Source organism: Rhinoraja longicauda, chromosome 17 (assembly GCF_053455715.1).
Source record: "Rhinoraja longicauda isolate Sanriku21f chromosome 17, sRhiLon1.1, whole genome shotgun sequence".
Taxonomy (NCBI): domain Eukaryota; kingdom Metazoa; phylum Chordata; class Chondrichthyes; order Rajiformes; family Arhynchobatidae; genus Rhinoraja; species Rhinoraja longicauda.
This window is the reverse complement of record NC_135969.1, coordinates 37418237-37442481: the sequence shown is the minus strand read 5'-3', so window position 1 is coordinate 37442481 and position 24245 is coordinate 37418237. Positions and strand designations below refer to the sequence as shown.

Sequence of the window (24245 nt, the reverse complement as noted above, 5' to 3'; positions counted from 1 at the left end):
GGTCTCGACCCGAAATATTACCCATCCCTTCTCTCCAGAGATGCTGCCTGTCGCACTGAGTTACTCCAGCGTTTTGTATCTCTCTTACTGGTCAGGTTGTCTGAAGAATGGTCCCCGACCCAAAACGTTACCTATCCATTTCCTCCAGAGATGCTGCCTGACCTGCTGAGTTACTCCAGCTCTTTGTGTCTATCTTTGAATCAGTAATACTGCTGTTTTAACCCATTTGTACTGATTGCACCCAACTACTTTCATACCTTTTGTCATTATGGCCTGTATTGGCTTAATCTCATCTCTGTTATGACAGGAAAAATATCCAAGGACATTGTTTTCTTGGCGGAAGGGGAAGGGGGTTCCAAACACTCCTGACCCTCTGAGAATAAAAGATTTTCCCTCGTCTCTAATTTAAATGGATAATCCATTGTTTTTAACAGTGATCTCATTCCAGATCCCAACCTTTTTCGTCCCGTTCACCCCTGGCAACTTTTCGAAAGTAAATTTCCCCCCACCCAGTTTTGTTCAGTAATTTGAGTTTACACTTCTACCATAATAAAGCAACCGACAAAGGGGAGATTTTAAAATACTGTTTTTAACATTATTATTTTGTTCAAATTTACCCCCTGAGTAGGCGATATTTACCCTCTGGGGGTAAATTTACCCCAGGTCGGGAACCCTTGATAGATTCTCCCAAAAGAGGACTTTTTGAAAGAAGACATATCAGGCTGTTTAATAAGTCTAAAACTAAACTAAGATAGACAGATAGACGGACTGCATTGCAGAATGTCACCTTTGGTCATGCTTGGTGATTATAACATTAGTACGGGTGTCTGGAGTTATGGGGAGAAGGCAGGAGAATGGGGTCGAGAGGGAAAGACAGATCAGCCACGATTGAATGGCGGAGTAGACCTGATGGGCCGAATGGCCTAATTCTGCTCCGTAAAGTTATGAACACGTGATCACTTAAAGGCAACACAACGTGACCCCCAAATTTCATACAATTTAGCATTACTATTTTTGTGTCACTTTGCAAAACTAAACATCGCACATTTGTGTAGGAAGGAACTGCAGATGCTGGTTCAAACCAAAGATAGACACAAAAAGCTGGAGTAACTCAATAGACAATCGACAATAGACAATAGGTGCAGGAGGAGGCCATTCGGCCCTACCCCATTCCTGCCTTCTCCCCATACCCCTTGACTCCGCTATGCTTAAGAGCTCTATCTAGCTCTCTCTTGAATGCATTCAGAGAATTGGCCTCCACTGCCTTCTGAGGTAGAGAATTCCACAGATTCACAACTCTCTGACTGAAAAAGCTTTTCCTCATCTCAGTTCTAAATGGCCTACCCCTTATTCTTAAACTGTGGCCCCTTGTCCTGGACTCCCCCAACATTGGCAACATATTCACTGCCTCTAACGTGTCCAACCCCTTAATAATCTTATACGTTTCGATAAGATCTCCTCTCATCCTTCTAAATTCCAGTGTATACAAGCCTAGTCGCTCCAGTCTTTCAACATATGACAGTCCCGCCATTCCGGGAATTAACCTAGTAAACCTACGCTGCACGCCCTCAATAGCAAGAATATCCTTCCTCAAATTTGGAGACCAAAACTACACACAGTACTCCAGGTGCGGTCTCACCAGGGCCCTGTACAACTGCACACAGTACTCCAGGTGCGGTCTCACCAGGGCCCTGTACAACTGCACACAGTACTCCAGGTGAGGTCTCACTAGGGCCCTGTACAACTCAGCATGTCCGGCAGCATTTCTGGAGAAAAGGAATAGGTGACGTTAAGGGTCTCGACCCGAAACGTCACCTGTTCCTTTTCTCCAGAGACGCCGACTGACCCACTGAGTTAAATAAAAAAACATTAACTAGCTACCACTGAAAAAGTTGTCAAGTGTACCGAGGTACAGTGAAAAGCTTTTTGTCGCGTGCTAACCAGTCAGCAAAAAGACAATACATCATTACAATCAATCCATTTACAGTGCAGGGGTACAGTGACAAAGGGATAATGTTTAGTGCAAGATAAAGTGCAATACTGGCAACACACCAGGACCAAGAAAAAGCTGATAGGATTTAACACTGATTATAAAATTATTGAAGTTTAAACTGTGTCTCGAGGCACAAGTGTGACCAATCTCATTCCAGTGTAACATGTACACTGTAAATAGATCTTTATACATCACGGCAGGTATGAAATCACTTTAATCTAGGGATGAGCATTTCGATTCTGGTTTCCGCATCAGTCACTTCAAACTATCTGGCATTTAAGACCCAAGTGCCATTCACTGTTTTCTGTACAGAAGATACTCTGGCACAGTATAATGAAAGCTATTTATTCACAAAATGCTGGAGTAACTCAGCAGGTCAAGCAGCATCTCGGGAGAGAAGGAATGGGTGACGTTTCGGGTCGAGACCCTTCTTCAGACTGTCTCTGTGAACGCCTCTCATTACACCAAGGAGACAAAGCACACAAGAAAACAATAGAGGTCAGAGAATAAGGGTGGCACGGTGGCGCAGGGGTAGAGTTGCTGCCCTACTACGCTTGCAGCACTCCAGGTTCGATCCCGACTACGGGTGCAGTCTGTACGGAGTTTGTACGTTCTCCCCATGACCTGGGTGGGTTTTCTCCGAGATCTTCGGTTTCCTCCCACACTCCAAAGACGTACAGGTTTGTAGGTTAACTGGCTTGGTGCATGTGTAAATTTGTCTCCAGTGTGTGTAGGACAGTGTTAGTGTGCGGGGATCGCTGGTCGGTGCGGACTCGGTGGGCCGAAGGGCCTGCTTCCGCGCTGTATCTCTAAACTAAACTAAACTAAATTTGTGCAGTGATGCATCTGTACATCACGATGCAAGATATCCAGTTAACAGCATGGTTTATAATGGGTCCATTTTTGTGCTTGCCTTTATGTACATTAGATGATACACAAGTAGATGGTTTGGGAAGAATATTAATTGCATGTCAAGGTGCCGAGGTAATCACGATGAATCTTACTCAAAAATACAACAAAATAGAATGCGCATTTATATTGCAGTTTGATTCTGCCCTAGACTTCCCAAAGCTCTTCGCACCCAATGAATTACTTTTGAAACGTAGTCATCATTGTTTTGTAGACAATCATATCAGTCCTTTGTCTGCAGCAGTCAAATAAACTGCAGATGGGAGCAATATCATTCTTCTCACAGCCTCGACAGATGGAAATTTCCCTGCTCTTCCTCAGGTGCTGGGTTTAAGCTCTCTTATATCCAGCTGAATAAATGGATGGATTCTTTGAAAGATCGCAGTTCTTACAATGCCATGCTCGATCAGTACGATACTAGTGGCACGGTGGCGCAGCGGTTGAGTTGCTGCCTTACAGCGCCAGACACCCGGGTTCGATCCTGACTACTGCCGCTATCTGTACGGAGTTTGCACGTTCTCCCTGCGACTGTGTGGGTTTTCTCCGGGTACTCGGGTTTTCTCCCACACTCCAAAGATGTACAGGTTTGTAGGTTAATTGGCTTCTGTAAATTGTCCCTCGTGCGCAGAATAGAAGCAGTGTGCAGGTGATTGCAGACCGGCGCGGACACGGTGGGCCAAAAGGCTCATTTCCACACTGTCTCTGTAGACTAACTAAACTAAACTAAACTAGCATCCATAATTATTTAGGGGAAATAAGACTAACCTCCAATGTCTAACAAACAACCAATTAACCCACACATTAAGGACAAGGAAAGGGAAGCTTTACAGAGACAATGTGACAAAAAAGGATTGATGAAGACTCAGGTGGAGCCTCATTTTAAGGCATCGAAGAGTTTGCTCAAATTTTTTTAAGATTTAGAGATATAGCGCGGAAACAGGCCCTTCGGCCCACCGAGTCCGCGCCGCCCAGCGATCCCCGCACATTAACACTATCCGACACACACTAGGGACAATATTTTTACATTTTTACCCAGTCAATTAACCTACAAACCTGTACGTCTTTGGAGTGTGGGAGGAAACCGAAGATCTCGAAGAAAACCCACGCAGGTCACGGGGAGAACGTACAAACTCCGTACAGATGGCGCCCGTAGTCAGGATCGAACCTGAGTCTCCGGCGCTGCATTCGCTGTAAGGCAGCAACTCTACCGCTGCGCCACTGAGCCTGCTCAATGCTGTATATTCCATGTAATTCATAAAATGGATCAATGGCTTCTTTATTGTCACATGTACAGATGCAGTGAAATGGTTGTTCTGCATGCTCCCCTTCAGGGTACGTTTTTCATGCTAATTCTTTAGGTAAACAATTAAGGTCAAAGATAGACATAAAATGCTGGAATTACTCTGTGGGTCAGGCAGCATCTCGGAAGAAAAGGAATAGGTGACTTTTCGGGTCGAGACCCTTTTTCAGACTTTACAGTCAATTAACAACAAATTTGATTAATAGGGGTATAGGAAAATAAGTGCAGATGCTGGTTCAAATCGAAGGTAGACACAAAATGCTGGAGTAACTCAGCGGGTCAGGCAGCATCTCAGGAGAGAAGGAATGGGTGACGTTTCGGGTCGAGACCCTTCTGACAGGTTTGGAGGGATATGGGCCAAGTGCAGGCAGGTGGAACTAGTGTAGCTGGGACAGGTTGCCGGTGTGAGCAAGTTGGGCCTAAGGGCCTGTTTCCATGCTGTATCACTATAAAAATTTACAAGACAATGAGTCTGAAGAAGGGTCTTGACCAAAAGGTCACCTATTCCTTTTCTCCAGAGATGCTGTGCCTGACCCTGTCTCCTGACAGAGGATGTTTCCAGTAATGGGAGAGTCTAGGGCAAGAGAGCACAGCCTCAGAATAAAAGGATGTACCTTTGGAAAGATGAGGAGGAACTTCTTTCGTCATAGGGTTCTGAATCTGTGGAATTCATTGCCACAGACTACTGTGGAGACCAAGTAATTGGGTATTTTTAAAGCGGATATTGACAGGTTCTTGTGTGGGAACTGCAGATGCTGGTTTACACCGAAGATAGACACATAATGCTGGAGTAACTCAGCGGGACAGGCAGCATCTCTGGAGAGGAAAGGGTGACATTTTGGGTCGAGACCCTTCCTCAGACTCTCGGGTTCTGGATTAGTGCGGGTGTCAAGGATTATGGGAGGAAGGCAGGAGAATGAGCTTGAGAGAGAAGACTATATCAGCCACGATTGACTGGCGGAGTAGACTCAATGGGCCAAATGGCCAACTTCTGCTCCACTGACTTATAAACCTATGAACCATCCCCAGCATTTTGTGCAGCAGTTCTCCTTTAAATCCTTGAAAAAAATCTGCATTTCCACTCTCAGTTAAAGGCATCGTTCATAATGAAACATTGTGGCAGTGGATATAATCTAGAACCTAAAATCTCTCTTATTATCAGATGGAGTTAATTTGCCCAGTCTAATATCTTCAGCAAACGGTTCATTTAGCTCATTTTACTGTCTCTAATGTTTATTTATATTCATTTAATAATTCATCACATTCCAGGAGTATGTATTTATAAAGCCAAATTAAGAAGAGATTCGACTGAGTTGCGTTCGTAAGTAGCAAATACTAATGGGTTGAAGTTAAAGCTGTATTAATTTCTGCTGACTTCTGATGGATGCAATCGTAGACGGGAGAGAGAGAGAGAGAGAGAGAGAGAGAGAGAGAGAGAGAGAGAGAGAGAGAGAGAGAGAGAGAGAGAGAGAGAGAGAGAGAGAGAGAGAGAGAGAGAGAGAGAGAGAGAGAGAGAGAGAGAGAGAGAGAGAGAGAGAGAGAGAGAGAGAGAGAGAGAGAGGAAGGCGTTGAGCTATTGAGTATCTATGCTAGCTCAGAGCGGCATGGTGGCGCAGTATGGCGGCATGGTAGAGTTGCTGCCTTACAGCGCCAGAGACCCGGGTTCGATCCTGACCACGGATGCTTGTCCACTCGGAGTTTGTACGTTCTCCCCGTGACCTGCGTGGGTTTTCTCCGGGTGTTCCGGTTTCCTCCCACACTCCAAAGACGTACAGGTTTGTAGGTTGATTGGAATAAAGGGGAGGCCATTTAAAACTGAGGCGAGAAGAAACTTTTTCACCCAGAGAGTTGTGAATTTGTGGAATTCTCTGCCACAGAAGGCAGTGGAGGCCAATTTACTGGATGAATTTAAAAGAGAGTTAGATAGAGCTCTAGGGGCTAGTGGTATCAAGGGATATGGGGAGAAGGCAGGCACAGGTTACTGATTGTTGATGGTCAGCCATGATCACAATGAATGGCAGTGCTGGCTCGAAGGGCCAAATGGCCTCCTCCTGCACCTATTTTCTATGTTTCTATGGTTCTATGGTAATGATTGTAAATTGTCCCTCGTGTGAAGGATAGTGCTAGTGTACGGGGTTATCACTGGTCGGTGTGGACTAGTTGGGCCAAAGGGCCTGTTTCCACGCTGCATCTCTAAACTAAACTAAACTAAGTCTGAGGAAGGGTCTCGACCCAAAACAGCACCTATTCCTTTTCTCCATGGGTGCCGCCTGACCCGCTGAGTTACTCCAGCTTTTTGTGTCTATCTTCTTAAATTCATCTAAATTCAGGAAATAAGCTCTCGCTCGGTAAGCTGTGACTATTGTCAGTGAGCAGCTCAATGTTAATTGAAGTGATCTTTTCAGCATAAGGCACTCAAAAGAAGGCAGGCTAGTCAGCAGAATTCAGGCTTGGGTCAAGCACGAGCTTCACATTATGTTCTTAATGGATCATAATTAGCTTCACAAAGTCAGATTGTAGCATCATTGCTTTTCATTAGACTTTAGATCCCATCAAAGCAGTCTGAAGTTGTTCATATCTTAGCTTCGCACACTGCTCTATCTGGTCAACCTTGGTGACTTTCACGTTATTATCAAGTTACTGGCATCATGTGCAGTACATTTACACCGAGTACCGAGTCCATTTTGTGCTGTGTAACACATAGTCAAAGGAAAACTGTGCTGCATTCACATGAATTAGTTTGGGCACTGGAGGGTTAAGATTGGAAAACTATTAAGACATCTCTAATTTATTCAGTCAGGAACAGCGGAGAACAAATTTCTCGCGGAATTGAAACATTCCTCACTGATAACGCAAGCAGATGTTTGGGGGAAAGACACAGAATCTTGAAGGACACCGTTTAGTTTGGAGATAAAGTGCGGAAACAGGACCTAGTGCCCATCGAGTCTGAAGACTTGAGTCTGGAGAAGTGTACCGACCCAAAACGTCACCCACCCTTCTTCTCCCGAGATGCCGCCTGACCCGCTGAGTTACTCCAGCACTTTGTGTCCATCTGTAGCATAAACCAGCATCTGCAGTTCTTTCCCACACGTTGAAATGCACATGTTGGGTTATAAAAAAAATGACACAAGGTTCTGGCGGGTCAGGCAGCTTCTCTGGAGAACATGGATAGGTGATGTTTTGAGTCATCTATTAACATGCAGGTCTGGCTGGCATTGTCTCGCGGGCATTTCATTTTATGGCTGTTGGCAGATCAATTTCCCTCCTGGTATAAATAAAGTTCTATCGTATCGTGTCATATAGGAAGACCTTGTTTATCCCAACCATCAGTGGACATGGTTTTCACTGCACTGCTCTGGCACATGTAAGCAAAGGAGAGAACTCATCCCAGCCCAGAAGCCTGGAGTTGTTAATCTCATGAGGGAAATTGATCTGTCAACAGTCATAAAACACAAAATACATGAGACATGAAATTAAAGTGATGAGTGGAAAGGATTGGGGATGTGCAAAGATTGCGGAGGGGGGGTTGGGGGGTGGAAGGGGAGCCAGTCCATCCCACGACAGAAGGGGGAGGAGATGTATCCTTTGATAGCCACATGGAAGAAGGATCTCCTGTGGCGTTCTGTGCAGCATCTTGGTGGGACCAGTCTGTTGCTGAAGGTGCTCCTCAGGTTGACCAGTGTGTCATGGAGGGGGTGAGCTGTATTGTCCAGGATGCTCCGCAGTTTGAGGAGCATCCTCCCTTCCAAGACCACCTCCTGTGAACCCAACTCCACCCCCGGGACAGAGCCAGCATTCCTGATGAGTTTGTTAATCCTCATGGAAGAAAGAAAGAAAATTAATGAAATGAAATGAAATGAAATGAAATGAAATTGAAAGAAAGAATAGAATGAAATGAGAGAAGGTCGGGCACTAAGGGAATGCACAGTATACCGTGAGGGTACGTGTTTGCACTTAACTGGAGGTTTGTTTTAAAACAATGTTTTGCAGGTTTATTACCTTGTTTCCGGATTTCATGAAGCAGATACTGAGATGATCAGGGAGAGAGGAATTCCGGGAAGGGAGATCATGGAGAAGGGATGTGTAGGAAGTAACTGCAGATGCTGGTGTACACTGAAGATAGACACAAAAAGCTGGAGTAACAGGGTGGGACAGGCAGCAACACTGGCTTCTTCAGCCTGAAGAAGGGCCTCGTCCCCAAACGTCACCTATTTCTTTTCTCCAGACCCGCTGAATTACTCCAGCTTTTTGTGTCTATCTTCGTGGGGGGGGGGAGTGGGTGGGGGGGGGGGGGGGAGTGCCAGTGAGAGATCAAATTCACTGCTCATCCATATCGGCAATTAAGGGAGTGAGGAATAGCCTTCCTAACCTACACCTGTGGTTCAGGTGAGACAAGTCTGTCGTCGCTGGCCTTCCTAACCTACACCTGTGGTTCAGGTGAGACAAGTCTGTCGTCGCTGGCCTTCCTAACCTACACCTGTGGTTCAGGTGAGACAAGTCTGTCGTTTCTGTTATGGAACGAGCTGGAATGTACCGTGCGGTCCAGGGCTGAAGGAGGGAAGGGGTGTTTCCAGGAGAAGGTGAGATGGCAATCGAGCGATCAACATGCACAAATGGCAATTTTTGTAGGCGGTTCAGGTCAATGTTTCTGACTGTGATGAAGAGGAAGGCTTCACAATGTAGCTGCCATCCAGTTGAAAAATGGTGTAGAACACCAGAATCGTGTCATTTCTGCAGCGCAGTGGAGGTTTATACAGTTTAGCTTAGAGAAACAGTTTGGAAGCTGACCCGTCGACCCACTGAGTCCACAACGCCCATCCATCACCCGTTCACACTAGTTCTCTGTCATCCCACTTTCGCATCCACTCCCCACACACCAGGGGCAATTTTACAGAGGCCAATCAACCTGTAGACCCACACGTCGTTGGAATGTGGGAGGAAACTGGAGCACAGTCACAGGAAGAATGGGCAAACTCCATACAGACAGCTTCCAAGGTCAGGATTGAACCTGGGAACATGAGGCAGCAGCTCCACCAGTGAAGTGTTCTGGTAATTCGCAGGGGTGGCAAGGCAACGCATTGCTTCATGCTGAATGAGTTTCGTTTAGTTTAGAGATACAGCGTTGAAACAGGCCCTTCGGCCCGTCTAGTCCGTGCCGACCAGTGATTGTCTGTTCGTATACATTCTTTTCCAACACACACTAGGGACAACTTACAGAAGCCAATTAACCTACAAACGTGCACGCCTTTGAAATGTGGGCGGAAACCTGTGCACCCGGAGAAAACCCACCTGGTCACAGCGAGAATGTACAGACTCCGTACAGATTGCACCCATAGTCAGGATTGAACCCAGGTCTCTGGCGCTGTGAGGCAGCAACTCTACTGCTGTGCCACTGTACCAATGAGGTAGAGCATAATTTAGTATCTTTGGCCCTATACTCATAGATGAAAGCAGAATATATTCTCTGTTCCTGTAGAGAACCTCAAAGACCTTACAGATTCCAGCAAAGAGATAAGTCCACCACTACTGCACACACCAACTCTGGCAAGCTTTTGCAGTCATGTCAATTGAGCGCCTGGTTCAGGTAACATTATGGTCAATGATTAGTACGGGTGTTAAGGGTTATGGGCAGAAGGCAGGAGAATAGGGTTGAGAGGGAAAGATAGATCAGCCATGATTAATTGGTGGAGTAGACGTGATGGAATGGAATGGATTACTTTATTGTCACCTGTGACAAGGCACAGTGAAATTCTTTGCTTGCATATCCAAGGTGTGCAAATAATGCCCACCTACGGCATTGACAAAGTTACAAAGTACGGCGGCTCCCCCTTTGTTCTCCCCTCGGCCCTCTCACATCGGTCTCCCCACACCAGGTCCCCATTGTCCATTGTTCTTCCCCCTCACCCCCTTCCCTTCCCCATTGTCCATTGTTTTTCCCACTCCCTCACGGGTTATCCCACTTTCACATCCACTCCCCCCACACCAGGTCCTCCATTAGGCTCATTTGACCTGCTGGGCCGAATGGCCTAATTCTGCTCCTACAACTGGCAACCATGGTGGCACAATGGTAGAGTTGCTGCCTTACAGCACTTGCAGCGCCGGAGATCCGGGTGCGATCCCGACCACGGGTGCTGTCTGTACGGAGTTTGTACGTTCTCTCCGTGACTGCGTGGGTTTTCTCCGAGATCTTCGGTAAGATCTTCCTGTACTCCAAAGGCGTACAAGTTTGTAGGTTAATTGGCTTGGCATATGTGTAAATTGTCCCTTGTGTGTGTAGGATAGTGTTAATGCGTGGGGATCGATGGTCGATGCGCACTCGGTGGACCGAAGGGCCTGTTTCCGCGCTGTATCTCTAAGCCAAACTAAAATCTAAACCAAACTTATGACGAGGGGCTAATTGTTGTTGGGTTGGTGCCTCTGAATGTCATGGGGACATGGCAGGACTTGGACTTGACACTGATGGTCATTCTCAGGAAGGAGGGAGGCTGCTTATCTAGGCTGCTCAGGTGATAGTGTTGTAAATTGTCCCTAGTGTGTAGGATAGTGCTAGTCTATGGGCTGATCGCTGGGCTGATGGGCCTGTTTATTCGTTGCATTGCTAAAGGTTTTTTAAAAATCTAAAAATCATACACAAATCTGAATGCCGTATGTTAATTTATAATAAACATCACTTCATAAAATCCATTCTGCCACCTGCTAATTTTCTTACAGAGTAATATGACATTTTTCACATGATTCGAGATGAAAATTATTGCAGCTTTAAGATGTTGATCTAATGTTAAAATCTAAATTTATAGTGTGAATTCCACTTATCCAAATAATGCGACCGATATCTTTCAAATTCACAACTAATTACTTCCGATCTGCCTCAAGTTTAATTGCCTTCCAAGGAGGATTGCTTCCCTGCACTGATTGCGTTTGTTAGCACTTAATGTGACTACAAAATACTCCAGCTACTTGCCCGCTATTCACTTGATGCTTTAATCATTTCCTCTTACTAACGATTTGCAGTTAAATGCCATTCATTGTCATGGTAGAGTCACAATTTCTTTGTCCATGACAATCCCAAGTCTAATTAGTTGATTGAGGTTGCTTTTCAGATAACACTGCAGGTCATTCAGTCTTGGCCTACTTTTAAGTGGTTTCGTTTTTTAGTTTAGTTTAGAGATACAGCGCGGAAACAGGCCCTTCGGCCCACCGAGTCCACGCCGACCAGCAATGCCCGCACATTAACACTGTCCTACACATACCTGGGACAATTTACATTTATACCAAGCCAATTAACCTACAAACCTGTCCGCCTTTGGAGTGTGGGAGGAAACCGGAGATCCCAGAGAAAACCCACGCAGGTCACGGGGAGAACGCACAAACTCTGTACAGACAGCAGCCGTAGTTAGGATCAAACCCGGGTCCCCTGCGCTGTAAGGCAGCAACTCTACCGCTGCGCCACCGTGCCGCCCTGGTAATGGCCGCAAGTAATTTTAATACAGGTTGAACACCCATTTTCCGACACCCTCAGTTCCAGAGGGTTTTGGGATGATCTGTGTTTCGGAACCAACAGAGGTCCCGTTATAATGAAACGACAACACACCCCTGGCCCGCTAATTACACCCATCCCATGTCTCTAAAGCACCATGGAGTGCCAGAAACTTAAATAAAACAAATATGCAATGTAAACTGAATGTGGGTCATGGAGAGAACGTACAAACTCCGTACAGACAGCACCCGTAGTCAGGATCGAACCCGAATCTCCGGCGCTGAAAGGCAGCAACTCTACCGCTGCGCCACCCTGCCGCCCTCAAATGACCCTTAAACGACTGCATACAAATTCAGATCAGCATCCACCTGTACTCAGTAAGATACTAAAGCCCATTGCTTTCTATGTAAGGGCGTCACCTCTGCCTATGTTACAGTGATTTTGGGGGTAATTCATTGTGTGAAGACTACAAAGCTGACTAATAGAGTAAGTTATGGATGGCTGGATGATGGGACACAGCTTCCAGTAGCAAATTTTGGAACATTGATTGTCTCACAAAAAAAAATTGTTGGGTTCTTTGTTTTTTTAATTCAAAGTTGCAGCTGAACTTAAATCTTACCTATATATTGTCTGTTCTTAAAGTTTCATTCATCCTCAAGATTTTCCAGTACAGTCAATTTTGTCTTTTTGAACTGCAATCAAAAGAAAAGAAAACAAAATGCTGGAGTAACTCAGCGGGTCAGGCAGCATCTCTGGAGAAAAGGAATAGTGAAGTTTGGGGTCGAGACATCACCTATTCCTTTTCTCCAAAGATGCTGTCTGACCCGCTGAGTTACTCCAGCATTTTGTATCTATCTTCGGTGTAAACCAGCATCTGCAGTTCCTCCTTACGCATCATTGGGGAAGTCCAGAACAAGGGGTCACAGTTTAAGGATAAGGGGGAAGTCTTTTAGGACCGAGATGAGAATTTTTTTTCTCACAGAGTGGTGAATCTGTGGAATTCTCTGCCACAGAAGGTAGTTGAGGCCAGTTCATTGGCTATATTTAAGAGGGAGTAAGATGTGGCCCTTGTGGCTAAAGGGATCAGTGGGTATGGAGAGAAGGCAGGTACGGGATACTGAGTTGGATGATCAGCCATGATCATATTGAATGGCGGTGCAGGCTCGAAGGGCCGAATGGCCTACTCCTGCACCTATTTTCTATGTTTCTATGTTTCTAAAGCAAAGGGAGTCTGCGACCCATATTAAATATGGGAAGCCTACAATAACAAGATGCCCTCTGTATTAGTGATGTTGATCGTGGGATAAACCTTCTTTTTGACATCTTTCAAGTAGTTTCATGAGATTTATATATGTGCCTGAGTAGTTAAATGGAATAAATGCTGGAGTAACTCAGTGAGTCAGGCAGCATCTCTGGACGACATGCATAGGTGACGTTTCGGGTCCAGACACTTCTTCAAATCCTCAGTCTGAAGAAGAGTCCCGACTGGAAACTTTGCCTTTCCATATGCATAGATGTTGCCTGAATTAACCTACAGGACCTAAAACCTGCTGAGTTAATCCAACACTTGGTGTTCTTCTCAAGATTCCAGCATCTGCAGTTCCTTTACCTCCTGGGTTAAATGCAGTTATCACTTCTTCTCAAACAAAGTATCTTCAACAAGGTGGCACATCCTCGATGCTGGACTCAGATATGATCCAAGTCGCTGGAGTGAAATTTGAATCCCTATCCTTCTGATTCGAGAGTGGATGCACCTCTCTTGACCCAGTCCCGTCATTTTGATCATCTGTCAGGTTTACAGGGCATTTCAAAATTTTGTCCACCCTTTTTTGGATGAGGCTACTGATTGAGAAATCAAATGTGCTGAACCATCTCTGCTTTAACTCAGATTGGTGTTTTCAACCCACGGAAACACAGAAATATAGAAAATAGGTGCAGGAGGAGGCCATTCGGCCCTTCGAGCCAGCACCGCCATTCATTGTGATCATGGCTGCACAAGTTAGGAAGAGGGGATGTTCAACGAGATCTGGGTGTCCTAGTGCATCAGTCACTGAAAGGAAGCATGCAGGTACAGCAGGCAGTGAAGAAAGCCAATGGAATGTTGGCCTTCGTAACAAGAGGAGTTGAGTATAGGAGCAAAGAGGTCCTTCTACAGTTGTACCGGGCCCTGGTGAGACCGGACCTGGAGTACTGTGTGCAGTTTTGGTCTCCAAATTTGAGGAAGGATATTCTTGCTATTGAGGGCGTGCAGCGTAGGTTCACTAGGTTGATTCCCGGAATGGCGGGACTGTCATATGTTGAAAGGCTGGAGCAATTAGGCTTGTATACACTGGAATTTAGAAGGATGAGGGGGGATCTTATTGAAACATATAAGATAATTAGGGGATTGGACACATTAGAGGCAGGAAACATGTTCCCAATGTTGGGGGAGTCCAGAACAAGGGGCCACAGTTTAAGAATAATGAGTAGGCCATTTAGAATGGAGATGAGGAAGAACTTTTTCAGTCAGAGAGTGGTGAAGGTGTGGAATTCTCTGCCTCAGAAGGCAGTGGAGGCCAGTTCGTTGGATGCTTTCAAGAGAGAGCTGGGTAGAGCTCTTAAGGATAGCGGAGTGAGGGGGTATGGGGAGAAGGCAGGAACGGGGTACTGATTGAGAGTGATCAGCCATGATCGCATTGAATGGCGGTGCTGACTCGAAGGGCTGAATGGCCTACTCCTGCACCTATTGTCTATTGTCTATTGTCTATTGTCCACAATCAATAACCCATTCCAAAGAGATTTCTTCAGTGAATGAGGGTCAATGTTTGCCCCTCCTATGTTTTGTGTCTCTCATCCCCTTTTTCCTGGAGTATGTTTTCAGAAGGGGATACGTGAATTTCCAAGGACATAGAAACATAGAAAAATTAGGTGCAGGGGTAAGCCATTCGGCCCTTCGAGCCAGCACCGCCATTCAATACGATCATGGCTGACCATCTAAAATCAATACCCCGTTCCTGCTTTTTTCCCCCATATCCCTTGATTCCGTTAGCCCCAAGAGCTAAATCTAACTCCCTCTTGAAAACATCCAGTGAATTGGCCTCCGCTTCCTTCTGTGGCAGAGAATTCCACAGATTCACAACTCTCTGGGTGAAAAAGGTTTTTCCCTCATCTCAGTCCCAAATGGCCTACCCCTTTATTCTTAAACAGTGACCCCCTGGTTCTGGACTCCCCCAACATGGGGAACATTTTTCCTGCATCTAGTCTGTGCAATCCTTTGAGAATTTTATATATCTTTCTATAAGATCCCTTGTTCCCTTATTGCAAGAGTGACTCCCACAGACAAACTTCATTGTGAGGAAAACGCTCTATGGTGGGGTGTAACGAGCATTAGCATTCTGTGCACTCAGTGGTATCTGAAGGAGATTAGCCATGACTCGTGAGCTATTCCAGTGCCCTGTAGTGTTTAGAGTTAATATTAAGATTCAAAGCACAGTCAACCTGGCAGAGGGTGAGATAAGAAAATGTCCCCATTGTTTTCAGCAGCGTGGTACTGCATTTGAATAATAAAAAGGAGTGCTGCATAAGAATAAGGACTATCTTACTCATTTTCTCCAATTTATTTCCAATTGTACTAAACTGGAGGGGGGCTGGGTTGTGATCAAGGACTCTTCACCTGAGGTAGGTGGTGTTTTCATGCTACCCTTCAGCTTCTAATACAAGTCAGTCACGTCTCAGGAGAGTATCACACTGGAACTGTGTGGAGCGATTATTTTTTCAGCACTTAAAAATGAATCATTTTGCATTGAGACGGTCTCTCCTTATTTCACCACCGAATAATTCCCTTCAAATGGACACTGCCCTCCCTGCTCCACCTGGCGGGAACAAAGGATGGCTTGTGGTGTAATTTCCAAAGCAGGTTCATTATTTCTGGTGCAATGCCTCACTTTCGTCAATGGGTTTAATTCATGTCTTTTTTTGCACTTTATTGTCACGGTGTATTACAGGGAGCATATTGTTAAAGACCTTGATCAGCATTGACATAAACTCAACTCAATAGCAGCAAAAGGGTATGTCATAGAAACATAGAAACATAGAAAATAGGTGCAGGAGTAGGCCATTCGGCCCTTCGAGCCTGCACCGCCATTCAATATGATCATGGCTGATCATGATCATATGGAATGACACGAATTCTAACCACTCAACCAGCTGGCGGCACGGTGGCGCAGTAGTAGAGTTGCCGCCTTACAGCGCCAGAGACCCGGGTTCGATCCTGACTACGGGGGGCTGTCCGTGTAGAGTTTGTACGTTCTTCCTGTGACCACGTGGGTTTTCTCCGGGAGCTCCGGTTTCCTCCCACACTCCAAAGACGTACAGGTTTGTAGGTTAGTTGGCTTGGTAAAATTGTAGATGGTCCCGAGTGTGTGGGATAGTGTTAGCGTACGGGGATCGCTGGTCGGCGCGGACTCTGTGGGTCTAATGGCCTGTTTCCGTGCTGTATCTCTAAAGTCTAAAGACAACAATTGAATCAAAGTTCTGTAATCTGCAAGGCAGCAACTCTACCCCTTCTCCACCGCGCCGCCTGATATTTCTTTCCTTCACATCCAAAATGATATTGGGAAGACGTGTTAGTAACAGGAATATGTGTTATTAGCTGGGGTGGGGGGGGCGAGAAGAGAGAATAGACCTGGTGATATTAAGACCCCATTTTACAGATCAACAAGGTCAACTATGTGTCGAGTCATAGGCGATGGGCTAGGCGTTAAATGAATACTTCACTACTTCACCGCTGTAGTTACTGAGCGAGAAGTCATGGGGGGGGGGGGGGGGGGGGAAGGAATTGAGGGAAATTAGTACTGATGTGTTGGACCATATCCAAGCTGCAGCAGAGGAGGTGCCAGCAGTCTTGAAGGATATTAGGTTGGATAAATCCTCAGGGCCTGATTGAGTGTGTCCGAGGACATTGTAGGAAAGAAGTAGGAAAGGACACTGGCAGCGATACAGTATTCGCATCATCTTTAGCCTCAGGGAGTCATCGGAAGACTGGAGGGTGGTTAATGTACATTTATTTAAGCATGGACAAGTCAAGGGAACTAGGGGGCCTTGTTTCTCTCTCCCAGGGGTTAGGTTTGTTATCTTCTGTGGGGACAGTGGAATCTTGGAAGATGACAACCAAAATCACAACACATATGTGTAGGAAGGAACTGCAGGTTTAAACCGAAGATGGACACAAGAAAAGCTGGAGTATCTCAGTGGGACAGGCAGCATCTCTGGAGAGAAGGAATGGGTGACGTTTCGGGTGGAGACCATATGTTCATAAATTCTAGGAGCAGAATCGGGCCATTCAGCCCATCAAGTCTACTCCACCATTCAATCATGGCTATCTTTCCCTCTCAACTCCATTCTCCTGCCTTCTCCCCATAACCCCTAACACCCGTACTAATCAAGTCGATTTTCTATCCAGTAGTATGCTTACTATCCAGTAGATTTAGTTCAGTTAGTGCCCCTTTCACATCCTTTTGGACTTTAATTTAGACTTTAGAGATACAGCGCAGAAACAGTGCCCTTGGCTCACTGAGTCCACACTGACCAGTGATCCCGGCACACTAACACCATCCCACACACTAAGGGCAACCCACAATGTGACCATGCCAATTAGCCTACAAACCTGCACGTATTTGGAATACGGGAGGAAACCAGAGCTCCCGGGCAAAACCCAAATGGTCGTGGGGAGAACATGCAAACTCCATACAGACAGCACCCGTAGTCAGGATCGAACCCGGGTCTCTGGCGCTGTAAGGCAGCAACTCCATCGCTACGCCACTAATGTTAAGTGCAGAGAATAGATTATTTGCTCTGACCACATGATCTGGTTATATTGCCTCTTTCAGAATATTAGGATACAGACCATCAGATTCTAGTGTCCTATCAGCCTTCAATCCAATTAATGTCTCAACACGAGCTTTTCACTATTGCTCATTTCTTTGGCCTTGTTTACTTTGAAACTGTAATCCTCGATTATTCACAAAAGGTTTCCACAGTCTTTATTAAAATAGACTTATATAATTTCCCGTATTTCATAATTTCTTATAGAAGGAAGTTGTACGGCAGATTATTTCAGTTTAGTTTAGTTTCGTTTAGAGATACAGTGCGAAAACAGGTCCTTTGCCCCAAAGTGTCCGTGCCGACTAACGGTCCCTGCACATTAACACTATCCCAACATATCTAGGGACAATTTACAATCATACCAAGCCATTTAACATTTAACATATAAACCCGGACATCTTTTGAGTGTGGGAGAAAACTGGAGAAACCCCACTCATGTCAAGGGGGGGAACATACAAACTCTACACGGACAGCTCCCGTGGTCAGGATCACACCCAGGGCTCTGGCGCTGCAAGACAGCAACTCTACCGCTGTGCCACCGTGCCGCACGTTAATTCAGCAATCATGCAGGGATGGTTCTTTATATTGCACAGAAATTTGGTTCAAAGATATAAGAAAATAACTGCAGATGTTCAAAGTTGCTGGAGACCAGATCACACTTTCAAACTGCCAGTCATAAACAGAACGCAACCATCGTTGAGAACAAATATTATATATCAATCAATCTGGGAATATTTTAATGTTATAGAAACATAGAAACATCGAAAATAGGTGCAGGAGGAGGCCATTCAACCCTTCGAGCCATCGCCGCCATTCATTGTGATCATGGCTGATCATCCACAATCAGTAACCCGTGCCTGCCTGCTCCCCATATCCCTTGATTCCGCTAGCCCCTAGAGCTCTATCTAACTCTCTCTTAAATCCATCCAGTGATTTGGCCTCCACTGCCCTCTGTGGCAGAGAATTCCACAAATTCGCAACTCTCTGGGTGAAAAAGCTCCTTCTCACCTCAGTTTTAAATGGCCTCCCTTTTATTCTAAGACTGTGGCCCCTGATTCTGGATTCCCCCAACATTGGGAACATTTTTCCTGCTTGGGAACATTTTTCCTTTGCAGAAGACAAATTGAAGCAAGATCACAATTTTACCCAGTTTCTAGTCGAGTTTTACCTTTTCTAAACCGCAACAGGCTATGCAGTCGTACTCTCAAGAAGCCTCTTCTGTAGTTTAAGAACAACTAAGCAATATAAAATATTAAATCATAGCTGCAATTAACTATACTCTCACACCCCAGTGCTTCGTTATGACCAATGAAGGTTTGAATGGAACCCTTTACATTGTGTCTCAATGGAATTAATGATCTGTGTGGATACAAACTGTGTCTATTGCCAATTCACGTTTCATTGGGTGAAGTTAAATTGAGAATATTGGAGCAGCTTGCTTTTAATAATGGTAAAACTCCAAATGGATTTTTTAACTTGGTAAATGACCCTTTCTTTCCTCAAAGGAAGGAATATTCTGGAAAAATTATGTTGGACTATCTTTGGATAATGCCAGCAAGAAGTTGTGAAAATTCAGAGGCATAAAAAGAATGATTTCAGATTTTGTTTTTAAATCAGGTTATATATGTTCTGGGTACTTACATTCTCTGCACAGCCCAAGAGCTGACAACACATTACCAGTTTTCTCCATAGACTTTGGTTTATATGAGTTTAGTTTCACGATGCAGAAGAGAAACAGGCATCTTCAGCTCACCAGCTCCATGCCGACCATTGATCAGCTGGTCACACTAGTTTGCTCCATTTTCGCATTCACTCCTTACACACCAAGTGCAATTTACAGAGGCCAATTAACCTAAAAACCCACACGTCTTGGGAATGTGGGAGGAAACCGGAACTCCTGGAGAAAACCCACTCGGTCACAGGGAGAACGTGCAAACTCCGCACAGACAGGTACAGAGGTCAGGATCGAAACCTGGGTCTCTGGCGCAGTGAGGCAGCAGTTCTACCTGCTGCACCACTGTGCCACCCTAAATGTGAATGCATATTGAGCCTGTTATTTTTTATTATTTTTCGTAACTGTTTCTATTAACTTGAAAATAGCGGAAAAAAATAATAGAGGTTAGTCATGGGCCATCACTGGTGGTATTGGATCGGTTGATAAGTCTGAAATCATTAGCTGTGCAGCAGTAAAGTTATTGCCTCACAGCGCCAGAGACCCAGGTGCGATCCTGACTACGGGCGCTGTCTGTGCGGAGTTTGTACGTTCTCCCCCGTGACCTGCGTGGGTTTTCTCCGGGATCTCCAGTTTCCTCCCGCACTCCAAAGACGTACAGGTTTTTTAGGTTAATTGGCTTGATATCATTATAAATGGTCTCCAGTGTGTGCAGGATAGTGTTTGTGTGCGGGGATCGCTGGTCGGTGCAGACTGGGCCTATTTCCGTGCTGTATCTCTAAACTAAACTAAACAAGCATCTCAGGAGCAAACAGAAGCGTCACAGCTGCAAATCCTCAGAGTACAAACACGGAGTTGTGTTTGCCGTTTGTAAACTCAGCTACGGCTTCTGATCACACTCCGGCAGCAACAATTGTCTCGGCCAATTCCTAAAAGCAGGTGTTCTCACGAAATCCATTTGCAGGGGTAAGAATCGCTTTGAGCTACTTCGAACGAGGGAGTCTGTTTGTTGGTGTGGACCAAGGAGGGTCAACAGATGGCCTAAATGTCCGAGTGGCAGCTGCTTTTATTTTCAGAAGAAGATGCCATGTCATGATCCAATTCTGAAAGAAGCAGCTGGGATTACCGATGTCGCTAAAATAATGGAACAAACCTTCAGGAGCGGAGAAAGCTTATCGACGTCCATTCCAACTCTAAATAATGAACTAAAAAAGAGTGCATTCGCTGGATGAAGAATTTACTGATTCTCAAAGCCTGCAGAATATTGGCAATGCAAACTAAAGGCATGTTGCAATCTCCTTTTTGGAATTTCACAGATGCGTGGTGGTGCAGCGGTAGAGTTGCTGCCTTACTGATCCAGAGACCCTGGTTTGACCCTGACTACGGGTGCTGCCTGTACAGAGTTTGTACGTTCTCCCCGTGGCCACGTGGGTTTCTCTGGGTGCACCGGTTTCCTACCACACTCCAAAGACGTACAGGTTTGTAGATTAATTGGCTTCGGCAAAAAATTGTTAATTGTCCCTCGTGTGTAGAATAGTGCTCGTGCGCGGGGATCGCTGGTTGGTGCGGATGCAGTGGGCCGAAAGGCCTATTTCTGCACTGTGTGTCTAAACTAATCCAAACTTTGACGAGATCTGACCATTTCTCTTGTAGAAGGTTCTCAAGCAACTTTTAATGTCTTCCCTTTGGGTTTGATGATCTATATCATTGTTTATCATTGATCTATATCAAGGGATTGTTTCCTTTGGTGAGAATAAATGAAACTGGATAGGATGTTGCAGATCGCCAAAGATATTTTGCACCTCTGATTAAGTTAGATGAAAACGTGTTTGAGACGGACAGCTATCATACATTCAATATGAAAATGATCTTTCTTTTTTTATCAGGCATGGAGACACGAGAAACCGCAGATGCTGGAATTTGGAAAAAAACACGAAGTGCTGGAGGAACTCGGTGGGTCAGGCAGCATGTGTGGAGGGAATGGTCGCGAAGCAAAATGGCCCATTCTCCCCGCATGTTGCCTGAGGCTGGAAATTGACAGATTCTTGATTAGAACGGGCGTCAGGAGTTATGGGGAGAAGGCAGGAGAATGGGGTTGAGAGAGAAAGATAGATCAGCAAAGATTGAATGGTAGACAAGACTTGATGGGCCGAATGGCCTAATTGTGCTCCTATAACTTATGGACATGACTCATTGAGATCCTCCAACATTTTGTGTTTGGTTCTTTACTAGGCAACCATTAGGGCAAGGATTCCTGGAACACCATCCAACTTTCAAAAGATAGATGAGGAAATGTTCGCCTTCCAGCACTAAACAATATAAATATTATTTTGAAGACGCTTTAATCCAAGGAAGATGCCCCAGAAAATGTTAACACCATTTCTCTTTCCACAGATGCTGCCTGGCCTGCTGTGTGTTTCCACCATTTTCTGTTCTGCAGATTTCCAACATTTGCAATCTTTTGATTTTTAATGTGCTGTAGAAAATTAGAGAGAATCTGTTTTAAGGATTCGTTTTCCTACCATCTGACAATCAGCTATATCCAATTGAGCTCAAGTGCATTGTGGGTGCATTCACAAAGGTCCATAGAAAACATAAATAGGTGCAGGACTAGGCCATTCGGACCTTCGAGCCAGCACCGCCATTCAATATGATCGTGGCTGATCATCCAAAATCAATACTCCATTCCTCTTTTCTCCCCATATCCCTTGATTCCATTACCCCTAAGAGCTACATCCAACTCTCTCTTGAATACATCCATTTTCAAGTTGACAAGTTCTAGTCATAGAGTCATAGAGCATGGAAACAGGCCCTTTGGCCCAACTTGCCCACACCGACCAACATGTCCCATCTACACTAGTCCCACCTGCCTGCGTTTGGCCCATATCCCACTAAACCTGTCCTAACCATGTACCTGTCTCATTGTTTCTTAAACATTGCGATAGTCCCTGACTCAACTACCTCCCCCAGCAGCTCGTTCCATACACCCACTGCTCTTTGTGTGAAAAGGTCACCCCTCAGATTCCTATTAATTCTTTCCCCTTCACCTTAAACCTATGTCCTCTGGTTCTCAATTCCCCCTACTCTGGGCAAGAGACTCTGTGCGTCTACCTGATATATTCCTCTCATGGTTTTATACACCTCTTGGTCAGTTTGAAGATATTTGGTCAGCTGTCTTAAAGGATGCCAGTCACTATTTATTACAATTTTACATAGAAGTTTGTTTATTTGTCATATTTTCATTTATAACATACAATGGAACTACTGTCAATTCTTATTTGCCCGGTGAAATATTCCATCATTATTCCATGACAGAATAACCATTTAAAAATCAATATATAAAGAAATTGTAACATATAGTATACAACCTATATTCAGTTTTCTTTTTCTCTGCCATTGAATACACGTAACATATGGCAAATAAGTTAGTTCAACAGAATCAGCAAAGATGAACAAAGGCTCTTTCACGAGGAGCAAAGAAGGTTAAAAATCGTAAAATTAACACTTAAATCTGACAATGAAGCATGTAATTACAGAGTTATTCTTCGACTTTAAGTTTATTTTTCATTTTAGCATTATACTTACTGTTCAACAATTGCTGTGTTATTTTACATGCTTTCTTTGCTGGGAAAAAATAGCCTAAAGAGTCATACAGTCATAGAGTGATACAGTGTGGAAACAGGCCCTTCAGCCCAACTTGCCCACACCGGCCAACATGTCTCAGGTACACTAGAACCACTTGCCTGCGTTTGGCCTATATCCCTCTAAACCTCTCCTATCCATGTACCTGCCTAATTGCTTCTTAAATGTTAGGATAGTCCCTGCCTCAACTATCTCCTCCGGCAGCTTGTTCTATACACCCACCACCCTTTGCGCGAAAAAGCTACCCCTCAGATTCCCATAAAATCTTTCTCCCTTCACCTTAAACATATGCCCTCTGGCTCTCCATTGCCCCCACTCTGGCAAGAGTCTCTGTGCGTCCACCAGATCTATTCCTCCCTTGATTTTAAACACTGCATAATTTGTACACATGTTCTAATTAAAGGCATCTCTACAAACTCTCCAAATTCTATGTTTTTTCTTACTACCATTTTACTGATGATTGCATGTGCACCTCTTGTTTCACTGTCTTTGTTTATGGGCAATATTATAAATGAATCTGTATGAACTACTTACGGTGTTCAAACATAACTATGAACATTCCTGCTATTTTGGGCAAACGGAAGATGACGGCTTTGGTTGTTTTTGTTTCCGCGATTCGACAGAAGCTTGGGGTAAACTGTTTCACTTCTTGCCACTCGGGATTAGTATTGGATAAGACGTGCTGTTAGTTCTGTTTACTTGCCTTCGTGGTTTTAACCTTGTTGCCACTGCTGCAGGACCATCCGGAGAAGTCTGGGAGAACCTTGCATTCCTCACCCTCTAGGCAGGGGTTCATGTGGCACCACCACTTCTGCATCACTACAGAGGCTGGAAAAGCACGGAGAGAAAACAATTCCAGATTAGTCATAGAGTCATAGAGCCGTACAGTGTGGAAACCGGACCTTCGGCCCACCGAGTCCGCACCTATCAGCGATCCCCACACGCTAACACTATCCTACACACCCTTGGAACAATTTACACTTATAATAATAATAATAATACATTTTATTTATATAGCGCTTTTCATATACTCAAAGACGCTTTACAGAGATTTTGAGAACATAGGGAAATTAATAAATAGATAAATAAGTAAATAAATAAATGAACAGAGAAAGGAGACAGTAGGTGAGGTGACCTTCAGTGGTTGAAGGCAGTACTGAACAGGTGAGACTTCAGCGATGTTTTGAATGTGGTGAGTGTGGGGGAGTTTCTAACGGTTTGGGGTAGTGAGTTCCATAGGGTGGGAGCAGCGATGGAGAAAGCCCTGTCCCCCCAGGATCTGAGTTTAGTCCGGATGTGGAGGGATAGGAGATTGGCAGCGGCAGAGCGGAGGGTGCAGGTGGGAGTGTGCCTGTGGAGGAGGTCGGTCAGGTAGGATGGGGCCAGGTTA

At 45.0% G+C, this 24245-nt stretch overlaps 1 protein-coding gene across 2 annotated transcripts in view; it reads right to left on the bottom strand.

Annotated features, from left to right (window-relative positions):
- The window catches only part of LOC144601931 (chemokine-like protein TAFA-4), a 222537-nt gene that overhangs the window by 42617 nt on the left and 155675 nt on the right, over window positions 1-24245 (bottom strand). For both annotated transcript variants that reach the window (XM_078414526.1, XM_078414527.1), the window contains one exon: window positions 23559-23683. In XM_078414526.1, coding sequence (XP_078270652.1) covers window positions 23559-23683 — 125 coding nt within the window. The remainder of the gene's footprint in view (window positions 1-23558; window positions 23684-24245) is intronic.